Source organism: Pimephales promelas, chromosome 18 (assembly GCF_988280905.1).
Source record: "Pimephales promelas chromosome 18, fPimPro1.hap1.1, whole genome shotgun sequence".
Taxonomy (NCBI): Eukaryota; Metazoa; Chordata; class Actinopteri; order Cypriniformes; family Leuciscidae; genus Pimephales; species Pimephales promelas.
In genome coordinates, this window is record NC_142786.1 from 9080628 (window position 1) to 9102852 (window position 22225).

At 37.6% G+C, this 22225-nt stretch overlaps 2 protein-coding genes across 5 annotated transcripts in view; one reads left to right on the forward strand and one right to left on the reverse strand.

The window, feature by feature from the left end:
* The window catches only part of slc52a3-2a (solute carrier family 52 member 3-2a), a 106822-nt gene extending 104923 nt beyond the window's left edge, over positions 1-1899 (forward strand). For all 3 annotated transcript variants that reach the window (XM_089122793.1, XM_089122794.1, XM_039650361.2), the window contains 2 exons: positions 704-827; positions 941-1899. In XM_089122793.1, coding sequence (XP_088978919.1) covers positions 704-827; positions 941-1150 — 334 coding nt within the window. In that variant the 3' untranslated portion in view covers positions 1151-1899. The remainder of the gene's footprint in view (positions 1-703; positions 828-940) is intronic.
* A 4987-nt stretch (positions 1900-6886) lies between these two features.
* nfatc1 (nuclear factor of activated T cells 1) overlaps positions 6887-22225 on the reverse strand; it is a 58540-nt gene continuing 43201 nt past the window's right edge. For both annotated transcript variants that reach the window (XM_089122725.1, XM_089122724.1), the window contains exons 9-10: positions 20774-21412; positions 6887-8531 (exon numbers count right to left, since the gene is read on the reverse strand). In XM_089122725.1, the coding sequence (XP_088978851.1) occupies positions 8476-8531; positions 20774-21412 (695 nt within the window). In that variant the 3' untranslated portion in view covers positions 6887-8475. The remainder of the gene's footprint in view (positions 8532-20773; positions 21413-22225) is intronic.

Consider the following 22225-nt stretch of genomic DNA (forward strand, 5'->3'; position numbering starts at 1 on the left):
CAGTTCAGATCACTCAGCACGGCGTTTGTGGTTTGACTTATCGAGATTATTTTCTAAGACGGCTCCTGTGTATACGCGAAGTGAACTGTCTTCATAAAGTATCTCCTTATTAAACGGTCATTACGTCAGTGTCATGATGCGATTCAGCTGAAGTAATTGAATGTGTTCTAGACGTCACTTCAAGTCTGCACGCGTAGTTGTTGGGAGCGGCCAATGATCTATCTACGTCACGACGTAACAGTTAATGACTCGTTTCAAAAACAATTCATTTCATAGACTCAGAGTCGACTCTCACTTTTGAAAGACAATAACTTTATATACGGTGCACTTTCAGATATAAATCTTTGCAGGATGTTTTCATTCCCTTAGACCTATTTTCCACACCACATGAACAGTCATTTTCAAAAATCCATGATATGTGCTCTATTAATTTGGCCTATCATGGATGTCGATATGCAGTAACACCATAGATAGATAGATAGATAGATAGATAGATAGATAGATAGATAGATAGATAGATAGATAGATAGATAGATAGATAGATAGATAGATAGATAGATAGATAGATAGATAGATAGATAGATAGATAGATAGATAGATAGATAGATAGATAGATAGATAGATAGATAGATATATAATGCACATTTTGGATATTAACACAATGAACTAACTCATTCTCATCTCTTTGTCACATTCTGAACAGGTCTTTAGTGCTGATGGGTGTTCTCACTTCTATTGGCTCTCTAATTGGAGTTTTCATTATGAGCATGGCTGTGTTGAGTCCCTGTCCACTGCTCGTTAATGAGACCTCTGGAGCCATCATTATTGTGAGTATTGGGGACCAATACTTGTTTATATCTTATATAAGAAACATATACTTCCTTGATCTATATTATTGTTTGTTTTTTTTTTGTATATTTAGTTATACTTTGTTTTACAGGTGTTGGCGTGGTTCTTTTTTATCTTCGTCCTATCCTACGTAAAGGTGATTGTTGCTGTCATTTTGCGCGATGAAGGCCACAGCGCCCTTGTGTGGTGTGGAGCTGTAGTGCAGTTGGGCTCAATGTTGGGGGCAGTGACTATGTTTCCTTTGGTCAATGTATTTGAATTTTTCACCTCAGGTGACCCATGTAACACTAATTGTCAATAAGAAATGAGATCTGTAAATAATGTTAATAATATTATACTTAATTGTGGCGCAAATGTAAAAAAAAATTATTCGAATTTTTGTCAGAAAAGGAAATTGATTAAAACTAATATCAAATATTTTAATTAATGTAAAATAATCTTGCTTTCAATGTCAATTGTTTTTGCATGCTATTCAGATGTTTTTATTACATTAACAATGTTTGTAAAATATGAAAAGACAATGCAGAAGAGCAGAACGCATGTGGCGGAAGACAAAACTTGTAGTCCATTATAACATCTACAAAGACAGCATCCACGCTTTCAACAGGGAACTAGGCAAAGCCAGACAGACTTTCTTCTCAAATATTATAAACAGCAATATAAACAACACACGCACTCTTTTTGCTACTGTAGAGAGATTGACAAACCCCCCAAGCCAGATTCCCATAGAAATGCTCTCAGACAGCAAGTGCAGTGAGTTTGCTTCTTTCTTCTCTGAGAAAACCAATAACATCAGAAAGGTGATCAGCTCAGGCAGATCAGACCACAACCTGAGAAAGTAGTTACTATGTCTGATTTCGAAGAAATTGATGACACAATTTTGGTAGAAACCGTACAGCACCTTAAAACATCAAACTGCGCCCTTGACACACTTCCCACATCTTTTTTCAAACGTGTGTTAAACTGTTTAGAAGCAGATCTCCTAGAAGTGGTAAATGCCTCACTTCGCTCTGGGAATTTTCCGAACTCCCTGAAAACTGCAGTTGTCAAGCCCCTCCTGAAAAAGAGCAATCTGGATAAGACCATCTTGAGCAATTATAGACCGATCTCAAATCTTCCTTTCATAGGCAAGATCATTGAAAAGGTTGTCTTCAATCAGCTGAACAAATTCTTAAGCTCAAATGGATATTTTGACAATTTTCAATCTGGTTTCCGATCGCATCACAGCACGGAGACAGCTCTCATAAAGATAATAAACGATATTCGCTTAAATACTGATACAGGCAAATTATCCATACTGGTACTACTCGACCTCAGTGCTGCATTTGACACTGTTGATCACAACATACTTCTTGACAGGCTGGAAAACTGGGTGGGGCTTTCTGGGATAGTCCTAAAATGTTTCAGGTCATACTTAGAAGGGAGAGGTTATTTTGTGAGTATGGGAGAACATAAGTCTGAGTGGACATCCATGACTTGCGGAGTCCCTCAGGGCTCGATTCTTGCGCCACTCCTATTCAACCTGTATATGCTCCCAATGAGCCAAATAATGAAAAAGAACCAAATAGCTTACCACAGCTACGCAGACGACACAGAGCTCTACTTAGCCCTATCGCCTAACGACTACAGCCCCATTAACTCCCTGTGCCAATGCATTGATGAAGTAAACGGTTGGATGTGTCAAAACTTTCTGCAGTTAAACAAAGACAAAACTGAAGTTATTGCGTTTGGAAACAAAGATGAAGTTCTTAAGGTGAATGCACCTTGACGCTAGGGGTCTAACAACTAAAAATCAAGTCAGGAATCTTGGTGTGTCACTAGAGTCAGACCTTAGTTTCAATAGTCATGTCAAAGCAATAACTAAATCAGCATACTATCATCTGAAAAATATTTCAAGAATTAGATGCTTTGTTTCCAGTCAAGACTTAGAGAAACTTGTGCATGCTTTCATCACCAGCAGGGTGGATTACTGTAATGGCCTCCTCACTGGCCTTCCTAAAAAGACCATAAGACAGTTGCAGCTCATACAGAACGCTGCTGCCAGGATTCTGAGCAGGACCAGAAAATATGAACACATCACACCAGTCCTCAGGTCTTTACACTGGCTGCCAGTTACATTTAGGATTGATTTTAAAGTATTATTACTGGTATATAAATCATTTAATGGGTTAGGACCTCAATATATTGCAGATATGCTCACTGAATATAAACCCAACAGATCACTCAGATCATTAGGATCACATCAGCTAGAAATACCAAGGGTTCACTCTAAGCATGGAGAGTCTGCTTTTAGCTATTATGCCAGCCGCAGCTGGAACCAGCTTCCAGAAGAGATCAGGTGTGCTCCTACAGTAGTCACATTCAAATCAAGACTCAAAACACATCTGTTTAGCTGTGCATTGACTGAATGAGCACTGTGCCACTGTTCGTCCGACTGCTACTGCACTTCATATTATTCTAAATAGTTTTAATTTACTGTATTTTATTTTTATCATAATTTTTATTTTTCATTATTTCTTATTTTTTTATTCTAAACTGCTTTAATTATTCTGATTTCTTTTGATTATTTTAATTTCTTCTATGTACAGCACTTTGAATTGCCATTGTGTATGAAATGTGCTATATAAATAAACTTGCCTTGCCTTGCCTTGCCTAAAGTTTTTTTTAATGCTGACTTCTTTTGTGCAATGTTTGTAAAGTGTTTTATACTGATTTTTATGATTATTAGTTGCTGGCGTGTCCAATTTCTTTTAACATTAAAAAACTAAAACAAAAAAACATGGTTTCATGAATAGGAGTACTATTTTCAATGGTGATTTTGCCAGAATCATCAAATGTCCACTAGGAGGCAGTAATAGTCTAGATCAGTTCTTCTCACCCATGAGAAGAGGGTTATTAGGGGACCTAGTAGTTTCGGAATGTCTTATGATTAATTATTACATTTTATTTTTTTTTATCAGTAAAATCTCACAGAATGTACAAGTGAAACATAACATGCATTGGATTACTTACTGTGGAAAAAGATCAGGAAGGTTTTTAATTCATCCCCTCAACAATTGTATAAAGTGATCTAAAATATTCCTGATGAATTTCTCAATATAAACATTTACTTGAGATGCCTTTAAAATATTATTGTTAAGTTAAGTTTAAGTTATAAATTATGCAGAGAACTTGTACATCAAAACAATTTTCTTTCCTTATAAAAATGGAACAACCTGTTAAGGCAGTAAAAAATGTTCATGATTCTACATGATTATTTATATGTATTGACAGCCTTAGTTTCTGTTAATAAAAAATGCACAATTTCAACGGAAAAAAGAGAACTGATATATTAGTCTCTTTTCAGTATGCAAAGGCATTGAATATATATATATATATATATATATATATATATATATAGATATAGATATAGATATATAGATATATATATATAGATGTATTTTATTGTGCTGCAATATCACAATTTAAAGTCTCATGTCTTAACTTCTGATATTCTAATACAGAGGTTTTCGAACTTGGGGTTTGAGGTGCTTGTGAGTCCACAAAAAAATTCTGAGAAAAATGCTTTAAAAATGTTGAAATTGGAAAATAGATTAAAAATAATAATAATAATATTAATAATAATAATAATAATAATAATAATATATGATGTTAAAACAAATAAGCAGTGTTTGGGGGTAATGCATTAAAAAGTAATGTGAGTTACGTAATCATATTACTTTTTCCAAGTAACTAATTCTGACTGTCACGACCACTTTCGTCAAATACGACTGATATTAGCATATAGCTTAGATTGGCGGTATGGTTCTTCTGTTGAATGAATGAAAGAGGGATGTATATGCTTTCATACTGCACAGCACCTTCTACTGTATAGGTGTGGATTTGCATTTCCTTCAGCCTTATTCATTTCACTTTTAGTGTGAAATGGCCTTTACATTTGCTAAAAATAAAACATTTTTTTTTTGCTAGGCTATTAAAAAATCAAGCAAGCAAGCCCAACCCAGGTGAAACGTTACCAAACACGCATTACTTTCCATACAAAGTAGACGCACAATTAGTTACTTTTTAGTAACGCAATACTGTAAAGCATTACACTTTCCCCAACACGTAAATAAGTTACAGAATTTGAAAATATAGTCGTTTTATTTTGATTCCTAATGACAGATCTTTAATCATTAGATTTGTTTTACTCTATACATTTATAAATGATTAAGAAAGCAGTCCCTCTAAAGATACCAATATTTAGGGGTTTGTGACATCAAAACGTTTGACAGTCTAGGAGGAACAGCGTCCATCTCCATTATCTTTCCAAGGGAGAGATGTGAAGCTCACATCTGTGAGTTTTAAACTCCAAGACCTTCACTCAGCAGGGCAGTTCACACAATGATAACTGTGACCGTTAGAAAAGGCCACTCTTCTTCTTGGCTCTCTAGTAATCCTCACACGGGCCGCCTATACTAACAGAGTGGCTATTTGTGGGCACTGGCTTTGATGATACACCCCACCCTGACTGTGCGTTGTCACCATGGCTATGTGTGACCGGGGATTCAAACCCATGGAAAATATTCCTGTCTGCCTAGCAGGTGTCACAGGGTGCTTGGCTCAAAGCCTGGATGCAACAGCTGCTTCTACTTTGATCCATTAGTTGCTACTCTGGAAGTTCATCTCTCTTGCGCACACGGGGAAGAGATCTTGCGCATTTTTCACGAGTCCTTTTCAGACGACGCTGACGCATTTTAAACGAGCCGTTGTGACTGGGTTGAAACTAGATCTGTGAAACGGAACATTGGGTCAGCGTTTTATACTCTTTAAAGGTTTGGACAAAAGACTTTTTCAAATAAATCATCTTCGTTTTTCATTCTCTATGACCAGTAAGAAACATCTTGAAGTATTTTGTCATTTGATTTCGTCGTAAAAAGTCAGTATCAATTACTAGCAGTCTCCTGTCATAACAGAGGTTTTCACACATTTTACTCTAGTAAATATTTCTCTTAGTGGGTCAATTACTTCATCCACCTTCTTTTGCAACGCACAAATAAGTTGTTTTCTGTAAATGTGCAGCCACTATAGGTATTAATAACAAAGTGCAGTAAAAGGTAAAACTTGTAATGTTATACGATTATAATAATAAATCCAAATAATATATAATAATGATCAAAAAATAATAAAAAATAAAAGAGGCCTTTGGGCCTACTAAAATGACTGGAAGTGGATGCCACTGGAAGCCTCACACAGTAAAGTTGCAAATGCTGGATATGTGTTAAATGCATGGTAGATGTTATTTTAAAGAATGTTGGTAATCAGAAATTGGAAGGCACATTCAAAACATTATTTTGTGACAACATGCCCCGATAGAGGCCAACATATGGGGAAAGTAGTCACAGTGGAACCTACCATTAAATAACCTATTAAAGGCTTTTCAGCTAAATTTAAAAAGTAATATGACAAGATATTTGAAACAGAAATACAATTTAAACAACAACAAGGAAAAAAGTCAAAGGCAATAAAAATATCAAACCAATAGAACTACCTTTTCTACGTGGCATTGATTCATCAAGGTGCTGAAAGCATTCTTTAGAAATGTTGGCCCATATTGATAGGATAGCATCTTGCAGTTGATGGAGATTTGTGGGATACACATCCAGGGCACGAAACCTCCGTTCCATAGATTTCCACGCATGCGTCGTGGAAATTGAAGTCTCGTTTCAGGCCAACAAGGAAGAAAAGGAATAGTCGAATAAAGTCGTTATTTTTGTTTGTTTTTTCGCACAAAAAGTATTCTCGTCGCTTGATAAACTTATAGTTGAGCCACTGACTTAATTTTCATTTTTGGGTGAACTAACCCTTTCATAGTGAGAATTGGACCTTAAACTGAAGTCTTACCAAAATATTGAAACTTAGGTTGGAGGATTAAATTTACAAAGAAATATTGTAATTTAAAAGGCTTTTATGGTTACTGAGAAATAGACATTGCGACAACTGGTACTTTCTCTATATTTGTAAGCATATTTTTACACCATTCAACTATACACAACTCTAAAAGAGCCAACAAAGCATGAATTTATTGTGCATATTTTGGTACTGAAATGTAAATGCTCCGTAGAAATTGAACAAGCATGGGGTAATTGAATACATATACTTGCAAGAAAAAAACTCTGTTGTTGTCATTGATACCTTGCAGAAGAATATATGTTAGGTCTGATTGTCAAGAAAGAACAACAACAACAAACAACAACAAAACAATATGTGGCATCTCTGAGATCCCAGTACAGAAAAATACAAATTAAAGTGCATACATTACCTAACAACCTACGGACAGGATAGAATGTACAGGAAGTAAAACCCCCTGTATGAAAATTGATATATAAACCATTATATGCTGAGAAACATGCATTACGTTTATAATTATTAGAGAGGACAAATACATATATAAAAGTATTCCTGCTTAATAAACACTTTAAGGCACAGTGCAGTGAACCATCAGGTCATAGAGGCAGTTATAGTGAAACATATATTCTGCTGTTTTAAAGGCAGTTCAAGAGAGCGTAGCCTAATCGGAAACCATTATCCTGCCTTGAAATAATATTGGATGGTTGACAAATGCCAGTCCAGTCATTCTGCTCACAAAATTTGCTACCATTGTGACCGCAGAGGGGACAGAATTACTAGATTCCCTCATGGCTTGCGTGTGATTAATTCCAGCTCACTCCAAATAAATAATTCTATTCTATTCATAAAAATTCCAGTTAACAAGTACATATCATACCCGATATTAAAAAGCTATAGACATTGGAATGGCTATTCAGAGATAAGCACAGACTTCTGCTGTCAAATGATGAACAAAACCACAATTTGGCATACGCTTAAGGCAAATCAACAAGGCCGCTCGGGCTTTCAAATAGGCTTCAAAATGATATTCGACCAAACGTCTCCATAAAGGCAGTCGTCAATGTTTTCTTCTTCATGAGGAATAGATACTTCATTTAACCACACGTACTTGTGCCACTGGATGATGAAATGTAACAAAAACACAGACAGAGTGAGTTTTCAGAAGTGCACAGCTGCATTCACATGCATGCATCCAAAACAAAACAAAAAACAAAAAAAGTTTAGGTTATAATTTACAATTGTGCATGCGTCAACTGTGCGCCTGGCTTTTGGCCTGCAAAATGACTTTGATTTGTGACCAGACTCAAATGTTCTTTCTTAGAAACGTACATGGTCGTGGATGGAGAAAGATGTCAAACTGCACTTACGGTAATAATTTAAAAAGCTACATGGTGTACAAGAGAGTAAATAGGAAAGCAAAAGGACAGACAACTTGGTCCACAACAGCACACGGCTCTGCACGTCTCGGCAGGATGTGCTGATAAATTCTGAAGTGAAGTGCACTTGTTTTGTTTTGTTTTTTTTATGTGCTTTTAGGCTGGTTTTCAGGTTCCCCGTGGAAATAAAACAAGCAAGGTTCGGTGAGTTCTGTCGGCCTCGCATCAAGTGGAACTCTGAGTGCACAAGGTTTGTTTGTTGAATCGGTGTTATCAGAGTCAGGTCTTGCAGATTCAGATCTTCTGTATGAAATTTGGTATGCTGAAGAGTTCATGACAGCCGTGGACTTCTCCTCGGCTGCTATGCATGGCTGTGCACGGAGATGCTGGAGAGATCGTTCCTGATGATTTCATTTACTGTGAATGCAATTGGAAAATCATATTACTTTTAAGCTACACAAAATACTGTTCTTAAAACACTGTTCTTAACACATCTATTATATGTGGATGATTTATAAAGATGGTGTATTGATCCCTCTCTTAGATACAGTTGTTTTCCCCAACATCCACCATTGTTCAGAAGTTTGGGGTTGGTAAATGTTTTTGAAAGAAATGCACACCAAGGCTGCATTAATTTGATCAAATATGTAGTAACAGTGATATTTTGAAATACAATTCTGATTTAAAATAACTTTGCTATTTTAATATATTTTAAAATGTAATTTATTCTTGTGAAGTGATGACAAAGCTGAGTTTTCAGCAACTTCCAGTTTTCGGTGTCACATAATCCTTCAAAAATCATTTTAATATGCTAATTTAGTATTATCAATGTTAAAAATAGTTGTCCTGCTTAATATTTTGGCGGAAACTGCGATATAGTATATATATTTTTTTAGGATTCTTTGATAAATAGAAAGTTCAAAACAACAGAAATATCTTTTGTAACATAATTGAAGTTTATGGACACTTTTGATCAATTTAATGGGTCCCTTTTTAATCAAAGTATTCATTTCTTTCAAAAAAAAAAAAAAAACAACAAAAAAAAAACGTACCAACCCCAAACCTCTGAACGGTAGATATAACTAAAATAAAGTCAAAATATGTAAGAAAAAAAAAAAGAAAAAAAAAGAAAAGAAACATGTATTAAGTAAAAAATATCCATTTTGATTGACTTCCAATTGAAGTTTAAGATTATTTTACATTATTTTGCAAATCCTAATAGACCTGATTACAAAAAAAAAATGTCAGTTTGATCGATTTTAATTAGGTCCGGGGAACATGGTAAAAGAATTTAACAGGTAAAATAAGAGTTTAATTCTAATTTCTACATATACAGCATCTGTGACCCCAAACAACAGTCAATATAAATAACATGAATAAAGTAAATCAAGTCCCTTTGAGTGGCTTCCCTGAGACTGAGAGGAATAAAGATCAGAAGATCTCATGCCCTCTTACGGAGGACCCTGCAACTCCAGCCGTCTGCTATCTTCCTGCCCTCTATCTGTCATTGCATTTTCCCACACACTAGGACCCTGGCTCCTTCTGTCAGCTGTATTCTTTGGCCCGAGCATGGGAAGTGACTTAGCGTGGCTTCAGGCTACACAAACAGCCTGGCACTCACTCGCTGTGTGATAGCAGGGGAAACCGGATGAGGCTGCCTCTTAGAGTTAGCATGTTAGCATATTAGCGGTAGACATATTATCTTACTTGCAGGCCCATAGGGAGCATTGTATGACCAACACACAGCACATTACCCTTCGCTAAATGTCTGTATTTCAGTTTTCAAGCCTTCAATGGTTTTATTGCAAAACATTTGAGCCTTTTAGCTCGGAGAAAAGCAATTCGCTTTCACGTTTTTTTTTTTTAACGGCTCTTAAACCTCTAAGGGCCATAGATAGCAACTCTATCGGTTGCTCTATCTGTTTCAAAACAGCACATTCCTCTTCCCTTACGATCAGCACAGACTGCTTTAGTTGGCCTTTGAATTCTTTAGCACAGACGTAAGCACCTGCAGGAAGCATTTGATAACTATTAGACAAGCTGTGTGTGTTTTCCTCATTTGTGGTGAGGAATATTATCACAGCAGAATTCTGCTGATTTAAAGTCAAAGCTATACATCATTAACCTTTTCTGTGTCAAATAATATATATATTTGGTCATTTTGAGATTATCAGCATTGGAAAAAGTCATGTCAATTACAAAATCTAACAATAAACTGTTTTGTTTTCAGGTTTACTTTTGATGAATTTTGATTAAATGTTAAGTAGAATGAGTGTTTTTCATTTCAAACATGTAATTTACGCCTCCTTTGCTGTTCTTAAATGGAATTATTCATATCATTAGCATTATCGTCAATCAGCATCATGTATTCAAGATTTTTTCAAGGATTTTACATTTTTAAAGTTTTTAAGTTTAAGTTTTTAAAGTTTTAAAGATTTTAAAAATGTTTTTGTAAAAAAGTCTCTTATGCTCAACTACAAGGCTGCATTAAAAACAGTAATATTGTGAAATATTATTACAATTTTAAACAACAGTTTTCTATTTTATTAAAATTTAATTTTACTTCAGTCTTCAGTGTCACATGATCCTTCAGAATTCATTCTGATCTGATGATTTGCTGCACAATAAACATTTCATATTATTATTAATGTTGAACAACAATTCCTAATATTGTTCAGATACTGTGATACAACTTTTTCTAGGGCTGTCAAACGATTAATCACATCCAAAATAAAAGTTTGTGTTTACATAATATATGTGGGTGCACTGTGTATAATTATTTAATATATATAAATAGACACACATGCTTGTATATATTTAAGAAATATTTTCATGTATATACTGTATATAGATTTATATCTATATAAAAATAATATTTTTTTCCTGAAATATACATGCATGTGTGTGTATATATATATATATATATATATATATATATAGTGCACCCACATATATTATGTAAACACAAACTTTTATTTTGGATGCGATTAATCGCAATTAATCATTTGACAGCCCTAATTTTTTCAGGATACTTCGATAAACATTTCAAAAGCATTTATTTAAAAAAATAAAATCAAATGCCTTTACGATCTCTTTTGGACAGTAATGTATAAGTCGCATCCTTAAATGACCCTTAAAAATCATGTAAGCCTTAAAATCCCAACAATCTAAAGGCTGTGACACAAAGAGAGAGAGAGAGAGAGAGAGAGAGAGAGAGAGAGAGAGAGAGAGAGAGAGAGAGAGAGAGAGAGAGAGAGAGAGAGAGAGAGAGAGAGATTGAGAAGACACATGTGGCTGAAGGCGGTGTATTTCCTTCCCTCAAGTGTCTCTCTCGGCCAAGACCAGGAAGCCTGCTGAGGAATTCCCTGCAAATGAACCATGGTCTTCGTGCTCCCACAGCAAAACTGCCTAAGGGACTGAGAAGAGCCCGGAATGCTGACATTCCCTCTAAACAATGAAGCTGAATCTGTCTTTCATCTCCTCATGAGGGAAGGCGCACCCAGCCTACCTGACCCTGGCCTGACACGGCCTCTTCCCAGTCTCCTGGTTTCTCTTTTTCACCAAACTGACACAGGATCTTTCTTGAAAGACTAAAAGAATAACGCCTCGGGAAACCATCAGCTGACAAAACACCAAAACCTACACTTAAATTTACCCCTGATATTCAAAATACTCTAACCACTGATATACTGAAATATACCGAAGCTCAAATAAAGCTGGAGAAATATTTTTCACAGCCTTATAAATATTAAAAATCCCTTAAGATTTCATATTCCCTTTGGCATAAGCCCATTTGATATGCTACTGCCAGTAGCGTTCTGATTGAGTAGCACTAATATGTGAACAGGAAATGAATCAATGAGATGGTTGAATTATGGAGAGAAAATCACACATGGATATGCCACACAAACACCACTCCATACTGAAACAATTAGGGACCTTTGACAGTAGGGAGTAAATTACGCCAATACATCTTTGGGAAAAATTTGGCGAGCACTGACAACTGCCATGGGAGTTTGGACATTAAAACGCAGGTCTCTTGAATCACTAGGATCCCAACTGTCAAAACAGAGGAGGTTGGGAAGAAATATCTGCAGGACTGCACACGTGCAATAAAGTTTTATGGTGAGCGGGACACTAAAGAAAACATCTTTTCGATGCGAAAGACTACTGAATGAGTTGAAGGGACAGACACCAGTTTTAAGGGTAGAAATGGGTAAAATGTCCAAAGCAGAGAGATACAAGCAAATATTTGGGTTTAGTTTCGAAAATACAGAAAATTAGTAATATAGTGGAATAATATTGCAATGCCATCATTTATTTCTGTGATGGCAAATTAATTTATTAGAATTAATGATATGTTAGAATGATTTCTAACATATCACAGGAATAAATGACATTTTTAAGTGAGGGGAGCGCGGGGCACAACCTAACGCGGGGCTAGACCTTTTACGTAGTTACTCAGGGACACGGAGGTTGTGTTTACGATATTTTTCCGAAGACGGTCTCCCGCGAATTTGCGGAAAGTTGTGATAATATTTCGTGAAGATACTGGACAAAAAGTGTTTTGACACCATGAAAGTACATTTTTTTCATCATAGGTTTTTTTTTTCGGTTTCTGAGTTGGGTGTATATGTTTCCAAATCTAACTTTATATTGCCTTAATCACTGTCTTGTTGGCTCAAACATAGCACCGTTTTGAAACGTCAACAATTGACCTTTCGCCGGCCCCTCCCACAAAATGGCCATTGTCCAATCACACATCATAGCAACCGTTACTGTGTGAGCTGTTCCGTCAAACAGTAAGCGGTGCGCCCACGTCGTTTGTAAATCGGACACATGATACCCCGAGAGATTGTCTGGAGAAGTTGTGTTTTTTCCTTTCCAAAGCCCAAAACACAACGCGAGCGGTGCCTAAGATGTATTAAACAGTGTGGACGCCCCAATTCCAGTTAAATGTGCCGAACATGGTTAACTCGTCTCGCGTGCAGCGTGCGTGCGACTGAGATTAGTCAAAGAAGCACGGAGAAAGCAGATCAAGAGGATCCACAAAGGACTTACTGTACATTTTCTAAAGGGTTGTTGTTAACATACCATGATATTCTCTGGGAAAATGAGCAGCAGTCAGCTAAGTTAGCAGTGCAGCACCGTAGACTACAGTTTAGAGGACGTTCGCAACTGGGAAAGCATGAAGCTTACATGACAACATCAGTTCATATATCAATATCGTAACGAATAGAAATAACCTTAAATAACGTATGGTTCTCTGCCTCTTTCCGTCTCTTATGCATAACGTTAATTACTTTTAAACACGAAAATCGCATTCATGACACGCAATCGGTTGCTGTGGTAATGAACAACCTGCTTGTTAAAGCGAACGTGTACTCCTGTATCGGAGGCAAAATGAATAAATATGCAGCGCAAGTTATATATTTCGAACTCCAAACAATTAGCCACTGAGCCAGTTTATAAAATCTTCAAGGCTGTGCTGGTTGCATTTGAGGTAACTTAGCATGGTCATGGGGTTTTTCTGATTTGCTTGAGACTGGTAAGCATTAGCATCAATAGTAGTGGTGTCTCATTCATTTCTTAATTTTATATTTGGAATTAATCCCTCCACCGCATACCGTAACCCCTTTTGCTTCGATCTTGCTTGATATCGCGGAGGTATTGCTCCAAAAAAGGTCACTGACACGCACGGGAATACCCTTTGCCGACATGGCAATCTGTCGCGCTGCCCGTGTTTAACCATTTGTTTGACGGAGGTAGCAACAGTAACTAAGGGGGGCGGGGCTCGGCGAAAGGCTAATTCCTAGTAACTGTTAGCTAGGCTTAAAATATGTAACACACAGCGGGGTTAGTTGTAACACAGTGTTACAAACAAGCCGCCAAGTGTACAATGAGAATCAAATGAAAACGGAGCCACACAACTTTTCAGGTTTGAGTATACATTTATACATTTAACTTTGTTGGACTTTCACAAACAATGTTGGAATTTAAAATGTTTAAAATTTGCTTAACTATGCATTGATCACTTGTTTGTTTATTAAAAATATGGCCTGTTTTTAATGCAATAAACCCTTAAAATTATTATTTTAAGCTCATTTGTATTATTATTACTGTTATTATTATTATTAATAATAATTGTACATGCAGCTGCCACACACACATCTAATTCACTTGCAATTACAATATTTTATGATTTTATTTATTATTATTTATTGCAAAAGTGTGCAGCCCTTTTCTATGTCTCTATCCATGATATTTATCCAAAATAGAAGGATGATTGGATGAGGGATGGATGTATGGATATCTACATATACAGATGCACAAACAATATCAAACAAAAATTGTATTGCATTATGTGTGTTACAACTAACCCCTGTGTCTGTTACATTTAACCCCGCATATGGGGTAAGTTGTAACATTTGCACTTGTCACTTTCAGTACAACTGTACGAAAATGGTACGTCCTAGAAAAAAAAAACTTTAAGTGCATCAAACCTAATTATTTTTTAATTAATTGAGCCAAAACCAAAATGCGTTAGGTTGTGCCCCGCTCTCCCCTACTCAAAGAGAAAACAGTTATTTTAAATTGCAATAACATTTCACATTATTACTGTATTTTTAATCCAATAAATGCAGCCGTGGTGAGAATTCTTCCGACCTCACCGACTTCAAACTTTTGAACAGTTTTATTTTTAAAACGGTCTTACATTTATGACGGTCTATATATTCAATGGAAGTAAATCAATGGAACGTCAGTAAAATAAATAGGTTCTTCTCTGGTAATATTACTGGTAGTACAAACATGTGAGTTCTAATAGCCATGACCTATTGTGTCTAAACACCTTATAAAAAGGTATAAACACCTCTTCTACGATGACGAAACGTCTACAAACAAATTTCAGCATTTGCAACGTGTTCAAACTGCACCAGATTCAGTGCAAGCCGCATAAATTTGTTTACAGCTCCCTTGAGGTCTCACCTTACATTGACCTGATCATTCAAATCCACTTGAACCGTGTGCCTCCTTGGCGTGAATAACAGGACACACAGATTTCTTGTTAGCTCATTCTTGGGAGAGCATGCCACAAAAGAGAGAACAAAAGAGAAACGTGAACGCATCCAAAGATATCAAGACATTTATGCGGAGCGGAGAGACTCAAGGGACGCTGTTATTTTGAGCCAAGATGACTACTTACATTTGAAGAGGTTTCATCTTGTTCGGAGCGCTCATGGTAAATAAAGAGAACCTCAGTAGGTGTTGACACATGCACTAACATTTTGAAAAGACCAAAGGAAACTTTGATTGTTTTCAAGTCTCTGTTGGTCAACAATTTTGGTTTGGGGTTTTGGCTAAGGATAGCATCTGGTGACTCATGTACTGCAACGCTGCTTTTGTACACTGTTGGCAGTTGCCATAGGATACATCTCAATTTGCTGCCACATTTCGAATGAGGAGTCTAATGAAAGGACTTCAACAAGTGATAAGTGACTGGATACACTATAATAAAGCTGCAATATGAGATGCTACTTAGGGCTTTATACCAAACTAACAAGTGTTTTTGATTTCAGCCTGGTGCCTTTTGAGTTGGCAACGAATAGGCGACACTTAGCCTTCATAACCCGATAGCATGACTCAATTGGTATTTCAGCACGTGATAACGATTCAGAGGGAAGATGATGCATGAACAGAGTTTATAGAGTGCGACAGAGACGGAGATCATGAATCGATGCATTACCCAGCCAGGTTTTTATTAGCTCTCTGCGTGGAAAAAGAAATCTGGGCGTTGGACACCATTTCTAGTTCAATAACATGCATGCTAAAACAGTAGAGGATATTTAAAACAATAGCCCAAACAGTAGGTGCTAGCAATGCCAAGATCGTGGGTTCGATTCGCAGGGAATGCATGAATCAAGGTTATTATCGTTAAAACGTAGACATATTAAAAAATATTTTTGTTGTTGACATAAAAGCTGAAATAAAATAAGACATAAAAGCTAAATTAACTGATGAAAATCTAATAGCCATATTCAAATATAATAAAAGCCAATTCAAAACACTAATAAAAACTATAGTAATACCTGAACAATAGTAAAATAGCACTGGCATGAACTGCTATATAAAGGGGTTATGAACTGGCTTTTTAAATTGTATTATATTGTTGTCTATGACGTTCGCTTGGATTTTGCATTCAAAACATTAAAATGAATAAGTAATAGGCTATTTTCTACCCTAGTTTTGAGCCTAGCTCAAAAACGCTAGGTTTTTATAGGCGTCTCGCACTGAAGACTTGGAAGTAAACTCACTGCCGTGAGTGGATAACAGTTTTGCATTATAATGAGTTTCGACTCACCCATCGGTGCACATGGGGGAAATTGTTTTGAAAACGTCCAATGTTGTAAAATGGCAACCGGAATGATTCGCCCATACATGTTCGACCCAGAGTCCGTGTGACTATATATAGACGGCACAGCACCGTTCTTTATTCTTAATCGGTCTGCAAATCCAGTCTTGTTTACAAAACAATCCTCCGGACAATGTTTTACCTCATCAGCTGGAACGTCATTAAAAATAAAGTTTAACCATTCCTATTGGAATCCAGAGGAAGCTTATGTAGCAACTGTGTTCTTCCACAACGAGGCACTGCACAATACTTTGTATTGCTCGGTAGCTCGATCCGGTTTGTAATCACGAGGTAGGTAGGCCTATGTTATTTAGCTATGCGTGTAATGCGCAAATTGGTGGGCGGGGCTAAACCAGCCGTGTTGAAGTAGGCGTTGATCTCCTTCTTCTTTTATCATCTTTGACGTCATAGTTCCCCACTTTGAAAAACGAGTCGTTTGCTGTTCCTGGTGTCAATAAAAGCTTTTATTGGCCCAACAAGACCATTTTCAGTTCTGAAACTCACAGGATATTCTTATAATATGATGACCTCTTAGATGTCAAAAGCTCAAGGAATCACCCCTTTAAAACAAAACAATTCAGATCAGATCCCAGAGTCCATTCCACGTTCCATTACATTTAGTGGTTCTGACATTGAAATAAAAAGCTCAGGATTCTTCCTTATTACAACCAATGACCAATTTAGCAACCACATATACATTTTATGTTTCTATCTTTCTGACTAAATTAAGAAATTAATGCTTTACATTAGCTCATAAACAAATAAATAAAGATTCCTTAGATTGTTGTTTTATTTTGACAAATGTACCTCTTGAACTGTGATATAAAGGTCTTGTATCTTTGGGATTGCTGTTGTGACTCTGACTGGGAAGTGAATATGTGGATGTGAGGTAACCCAAGAACCTGCTTCCTGCTGGACCAGGATAAGCAGCAGCTGGATCCGTGTGATAGAGCCCAGAGGCCTGGCCTGCTCTCTACCTTCAGGAAACAATGGGAGAACAAGGAACTACCAAACAATTTTCCCACCAGCACTGTTAGCCTCATTATAGGTCCACAAGCGGCAAAACTCCCAGTAGTCCTGATTGTTTTAATCAGCAGAAGACAAGAAAAACAGACCTCGGGTCAGGATCACAATCACACTGGGATTTGTCATCTACGCAATGACCGGCCTCATAATTGACTCACGAGGGTATATCTTCCTCAAAAGCTATGTTAGCCTAACCAAGTATGACCACAAGATATGCTTGGCCTTCGCTACAATGATATGTCTACCAATGTCAAGTCAATCTCTACTATTCAATCTCTTATGTAAGCACCAACAAATTACATTATTCAAAGTTATTTACATTATTTAAAGCTTGAAAATTTAAATTCTGTCATTCTTTATGGGTCATGGTCTCCATACATTGAGTCGAATGGGTTCAGTGTTGTTTCAGAGCAAAAACATTATTTAAAATATATCAGTTTGTACTCCATAAAAGAAATAAAGTCATACAGGGTTGGAACAACATGATGATGAGTTTTCATTTTTGGTTTTCATCACCACTATCGACTATTACCTCAAGCACGAGTCTTAATAACTCATATACAGGACTATGGTTTAAATTGCTTGTCACTATATGGGTGACATTTCTATTATTTCTACTCACAAAAGAACAGTGTATTGGGTGCCAAATCATGAATCCTCACTGTACTTGCTCAACGCTCTGAATGTTCAAACTGCTCACCACTCCTACATACATTTCTTACCAGCCCCACAGGCTGAATTGGAAAGTTTGTTGTGGTTTCTTATGGGGAACCCAGCTCGTGGGTCACGTGGTATGGAGCGGTTCCCGTACGGACCCCCTCCTTTACAGCAGGATCTACTGCTTTGGCTCGGCCCGAGCTGGATCGCTCTTCCTGGCAGCGCTCAAGCCACAGGCTTGTGTCGGCAGCGGCCAAGTCAGTGTGCTTTATTGCAGTGAGGCCCCTCAAAGCTTACGGCTGGTGAAGGCCAGGAGCCAGGCTCGCAGCCAGCTTTTGTAAGAGTTTCCATGAGTAAAAGGGTTTGTAACCCCTCCTCAAAGAAGCAAAGGAAAACAACAGAAGGACCGTATCAGAGGAAAGAGTGACCAGTAAATGAAGACTGAAGTATTGGATAAGTGGTTGGTTGTGAAGCTTGAAAGTACCTTCACCACACCGACAGCTTATTCAAGTATATAATAAGAAGTAAGAACGTCTTCAATGATAATAAGGCAACTAAAGCCTCAGAAAACCTCAATACTAGATATGCTGACAGCAGTGCATGATGGATGACGGTTTTGTGCTGGTAGAAAAGTGCCTCTGTTTCAAATCAAATTAATGAGAGTGGTTGACAAGCTCCCTGAATGCCACACCTGACAGAGTCCATTAAAGCTGCAATCTAGAAGAAATGCAATCCGAACTTATGACACGGAGCCGTGTTAGCGCTCGCTAAAACGTGTTATATTTTGCCAGGGGAGAAATGACAGGTAATCATTTTGACAAGCAAGCCTATAAAAAATCCCGCTCTCACTCCATGCATAACTACTTGTCCATGTTTCCGCTTAGTTTAAGCAGTATGGACTATATTTCAACTGCTCGAATGTATGAAGACTTAAGCCTTGCCTGGAACCTAAGGAAACCACTATGGCATCCATAATCTGCTATCTGACATCTTAACTCCAAGGAAGGATCTTAGATTGCTAGCATGATGTTTGTTGTCTGCAGAATGATTTAAGACAATTTCTTTCACTAAATTAGCTTTATGTATACAATAGTGTTCTTAAGGCAGCAGGAAGGAAGCCCTATGACGACTTTGGAGACCACAAAGTTTGAGAAATACTGATGGCATGTCACATGTTCTATAGTGTTGAAAAGCTGAGCGTTGAGACCATTTGTCTATTAGGATGATGAAAACTAAATGACACTGCTGAAAAGTGACCTCCTGTTAGGCTTGAAGCACCATTTGATGTTTCAGCAAATCTTTTCATAACCACTAAGGTTTGGGTCTCTGCAAATACACTAGAGAGCCATTAGTCTCGATGCCTGTACACCCACGGACTGGACAGAGACCGCCTGATGCATATTACACACAAAACTGGACAGAAATTTCTACAAGGTCTAATCTGATTGGCTGACTATACACAACTTTCCGGAGTCATGGCACAAAGGGTTTTTTAATCAGTCAGCCTGGAAAAAAAGTTGGGTTGTATAAAATATTCAGTGGATTTGCCAAAGTTTGCCAGGATAAATATAAGTAAAGTATACAAAGGGTGCTACTTGGGTATCATGTTGTACTTACTAGTGCACTTTTTGGATAAGGGATATTCAATTATATAAAATATAGTACTCCAAGGCACTCAAAGTAGGATTTAAATGAAATAAGTCATTCAGATTAAATAATATAGAGATAGATACAAATAAAGATTTACATTTACATGGCATAATTACATTTTGAAATAAATGAAATAAAAAATAATGATTTCAAATTGTAATAATATTTCACAATATTACTGTTTTTACAGTATTTTTGATCAAACAAAGTAAATGCAGCTTTGGTGTGCATAAAGCCTTACTGACCCCCAACTTTCGAATGTTAGTGTATTCCTTTTCTATATTTGTTTGATGCTTTGTTTGATTTTTGTCTGCGGGGGAAAAAAACAAACAAACAAAACAAATTTATACACATATTTTTCCACCAATTCTTGTAAAACTGTTCTCAGAGGCTGTTGTTTCATTTATGTTTCCCATTGCGGCCCATTATTGTTGAACTGTGATCTGTTGCATTAAATGTCATTCAGATCATTCAGTCTCTTTCTGTCTAGGTTGGAGGTTCTGGGCCAGAATAAGCTGTGATGTAGATCAGACAAAGGTCTGGCTTTAACTATAAAACCACTATCTATTAGCTTTTATGATTTAATAGACTAATCTAATATTAAAATTCTTTCATCCATTGAATGTTTTTTCCACAGATGCTTAAAATTTAACATAAAAAGTTGAAGGGAAAGCAATGAAGTCATTCATTAACTTTCCAGTTAATTTAACTTGCTTTCTCGATATATTAAACATCATGGAACGCTGTCGTTGTGGCAGTACGGTTAGCGCTGGATCTTAACAGTCTTAATTTTTGTGAGGGAGCACTCAGGCAAAAAAACACATCAAGCAATTAGAAACATCTGTTGGGCATTACATCACCAGACTACGATGCACACGGTCACTAAATTTCGCTTGAATATTGCGCTGTCACTTACCATCATCTAGGTACATTTGATCCAGTTCCTGTGGTTCCTGCTTGATGCTGACAGCCAGCATGGCGGGGGCGTCTTCCTCCTCCTGTAGGAGGGGGGAGGACCCGCTCCTCACTGGTCCTTTGGTTACGTGAGCCGCTAACGCAGAGGCCTCACTGGTGGCCTGTGATTGGGTCAGACTGAGGCTGGGAGTGAAGGGGAGTTCTGGTGCGGAGTTTGGGGTGGAAGGATGGGACCCTGGAGAGGATGCAGCGCTTCCGGTTGGGTAGAGCATGGACTGAGGGTAGCGTCCGGGTGTGGGCTGGATGGTGGAGACGTGCGGGACTGTAGGAGACTGGGAGCCCAAGTTCAATCCCACTGATAGGCACTTAGTGGAGATGTGAGGCGGGGAAAGATCCTGCAGTTTTGGGCTGGTGCTGGGGGAGGATGAGCAGGACAGGGAGGTGGGCTTTGCCGCAAGTCTCTGAGGGCTCGACGCGAATGAGCCCGTCACACAGGGCCTTAGTTCTGAGGGTATCATGGGGGTCATCGCCGGGGGGCTGTAGTAGGGCTTCGGATGCAGTGCCAAACCAACGGGATGGAGCGGCGCACATACCTGGGGGAGGTCGTAGTCGTCGCGCGGCTCTGTTTTTATGGTTGGAACTGGGGAGGCGAAGGCGAGAAGAGAGCAAAGAGAGAGATCAGATGAAGAAAACGGGGGGGAAAGGAGAAAAACTAATAAAAACACGTTCCGGGCTCATGTGACTTGTGCGAGCTAGCGCGAGTGAGTGGGTTTGTGGCTAGGATACCCACAGCGAAACAAACATTCTCATCAATGAGACTATGTGTCTGAGGCTACACGCTCCCGCCCAACTGAAAATATTTAAAGAAAGAGGGAAAAAAGGGATGAATCATCACCACAAGAGCCTTCCAGCTGCTTTCGAAAATAAAAGGGCTATTTTTTTTGGATCTGCCCCCAGTGCTAATACCATATAAGCGTGCATTATGACATATTTTACTGCTACAGTAGTTTCGCATCCACTGATTTACCCCCCTCGCCAGAAAAAAACAGCATTTTTTTTCAGAGTGTCATTTTAAGATGCGATCTCAAGTTTAAGAGAGCCAAATTGCTAAGAATTGGACTGAAACTGAATTAGAAACAGATCAGCAGATCCTACATATCGAGTGCATGGAGTTCAAACTAGCCGAGAGGCTGCCCAATTTTAACATATACACAAGTAGCAAAGGTGCCTTTAAAGAAAATTTGAAAACAAAAGTAGTACTGTGTAGTATACTTTCAGTTCACGTCATTTAGCTTCTAAAGCCATCTACATGCTTAGGACAAAATTAACTTTTACCAACCTCTTTGCTCAGTTTATCTTAAAAAATCTTTCTTTTTCAGGAAAAAAAGCTAAAAAAAAAATATCAATGACCTATTTATACCCAATCAGATGCTCTCTAGAATGAGAATGTCCC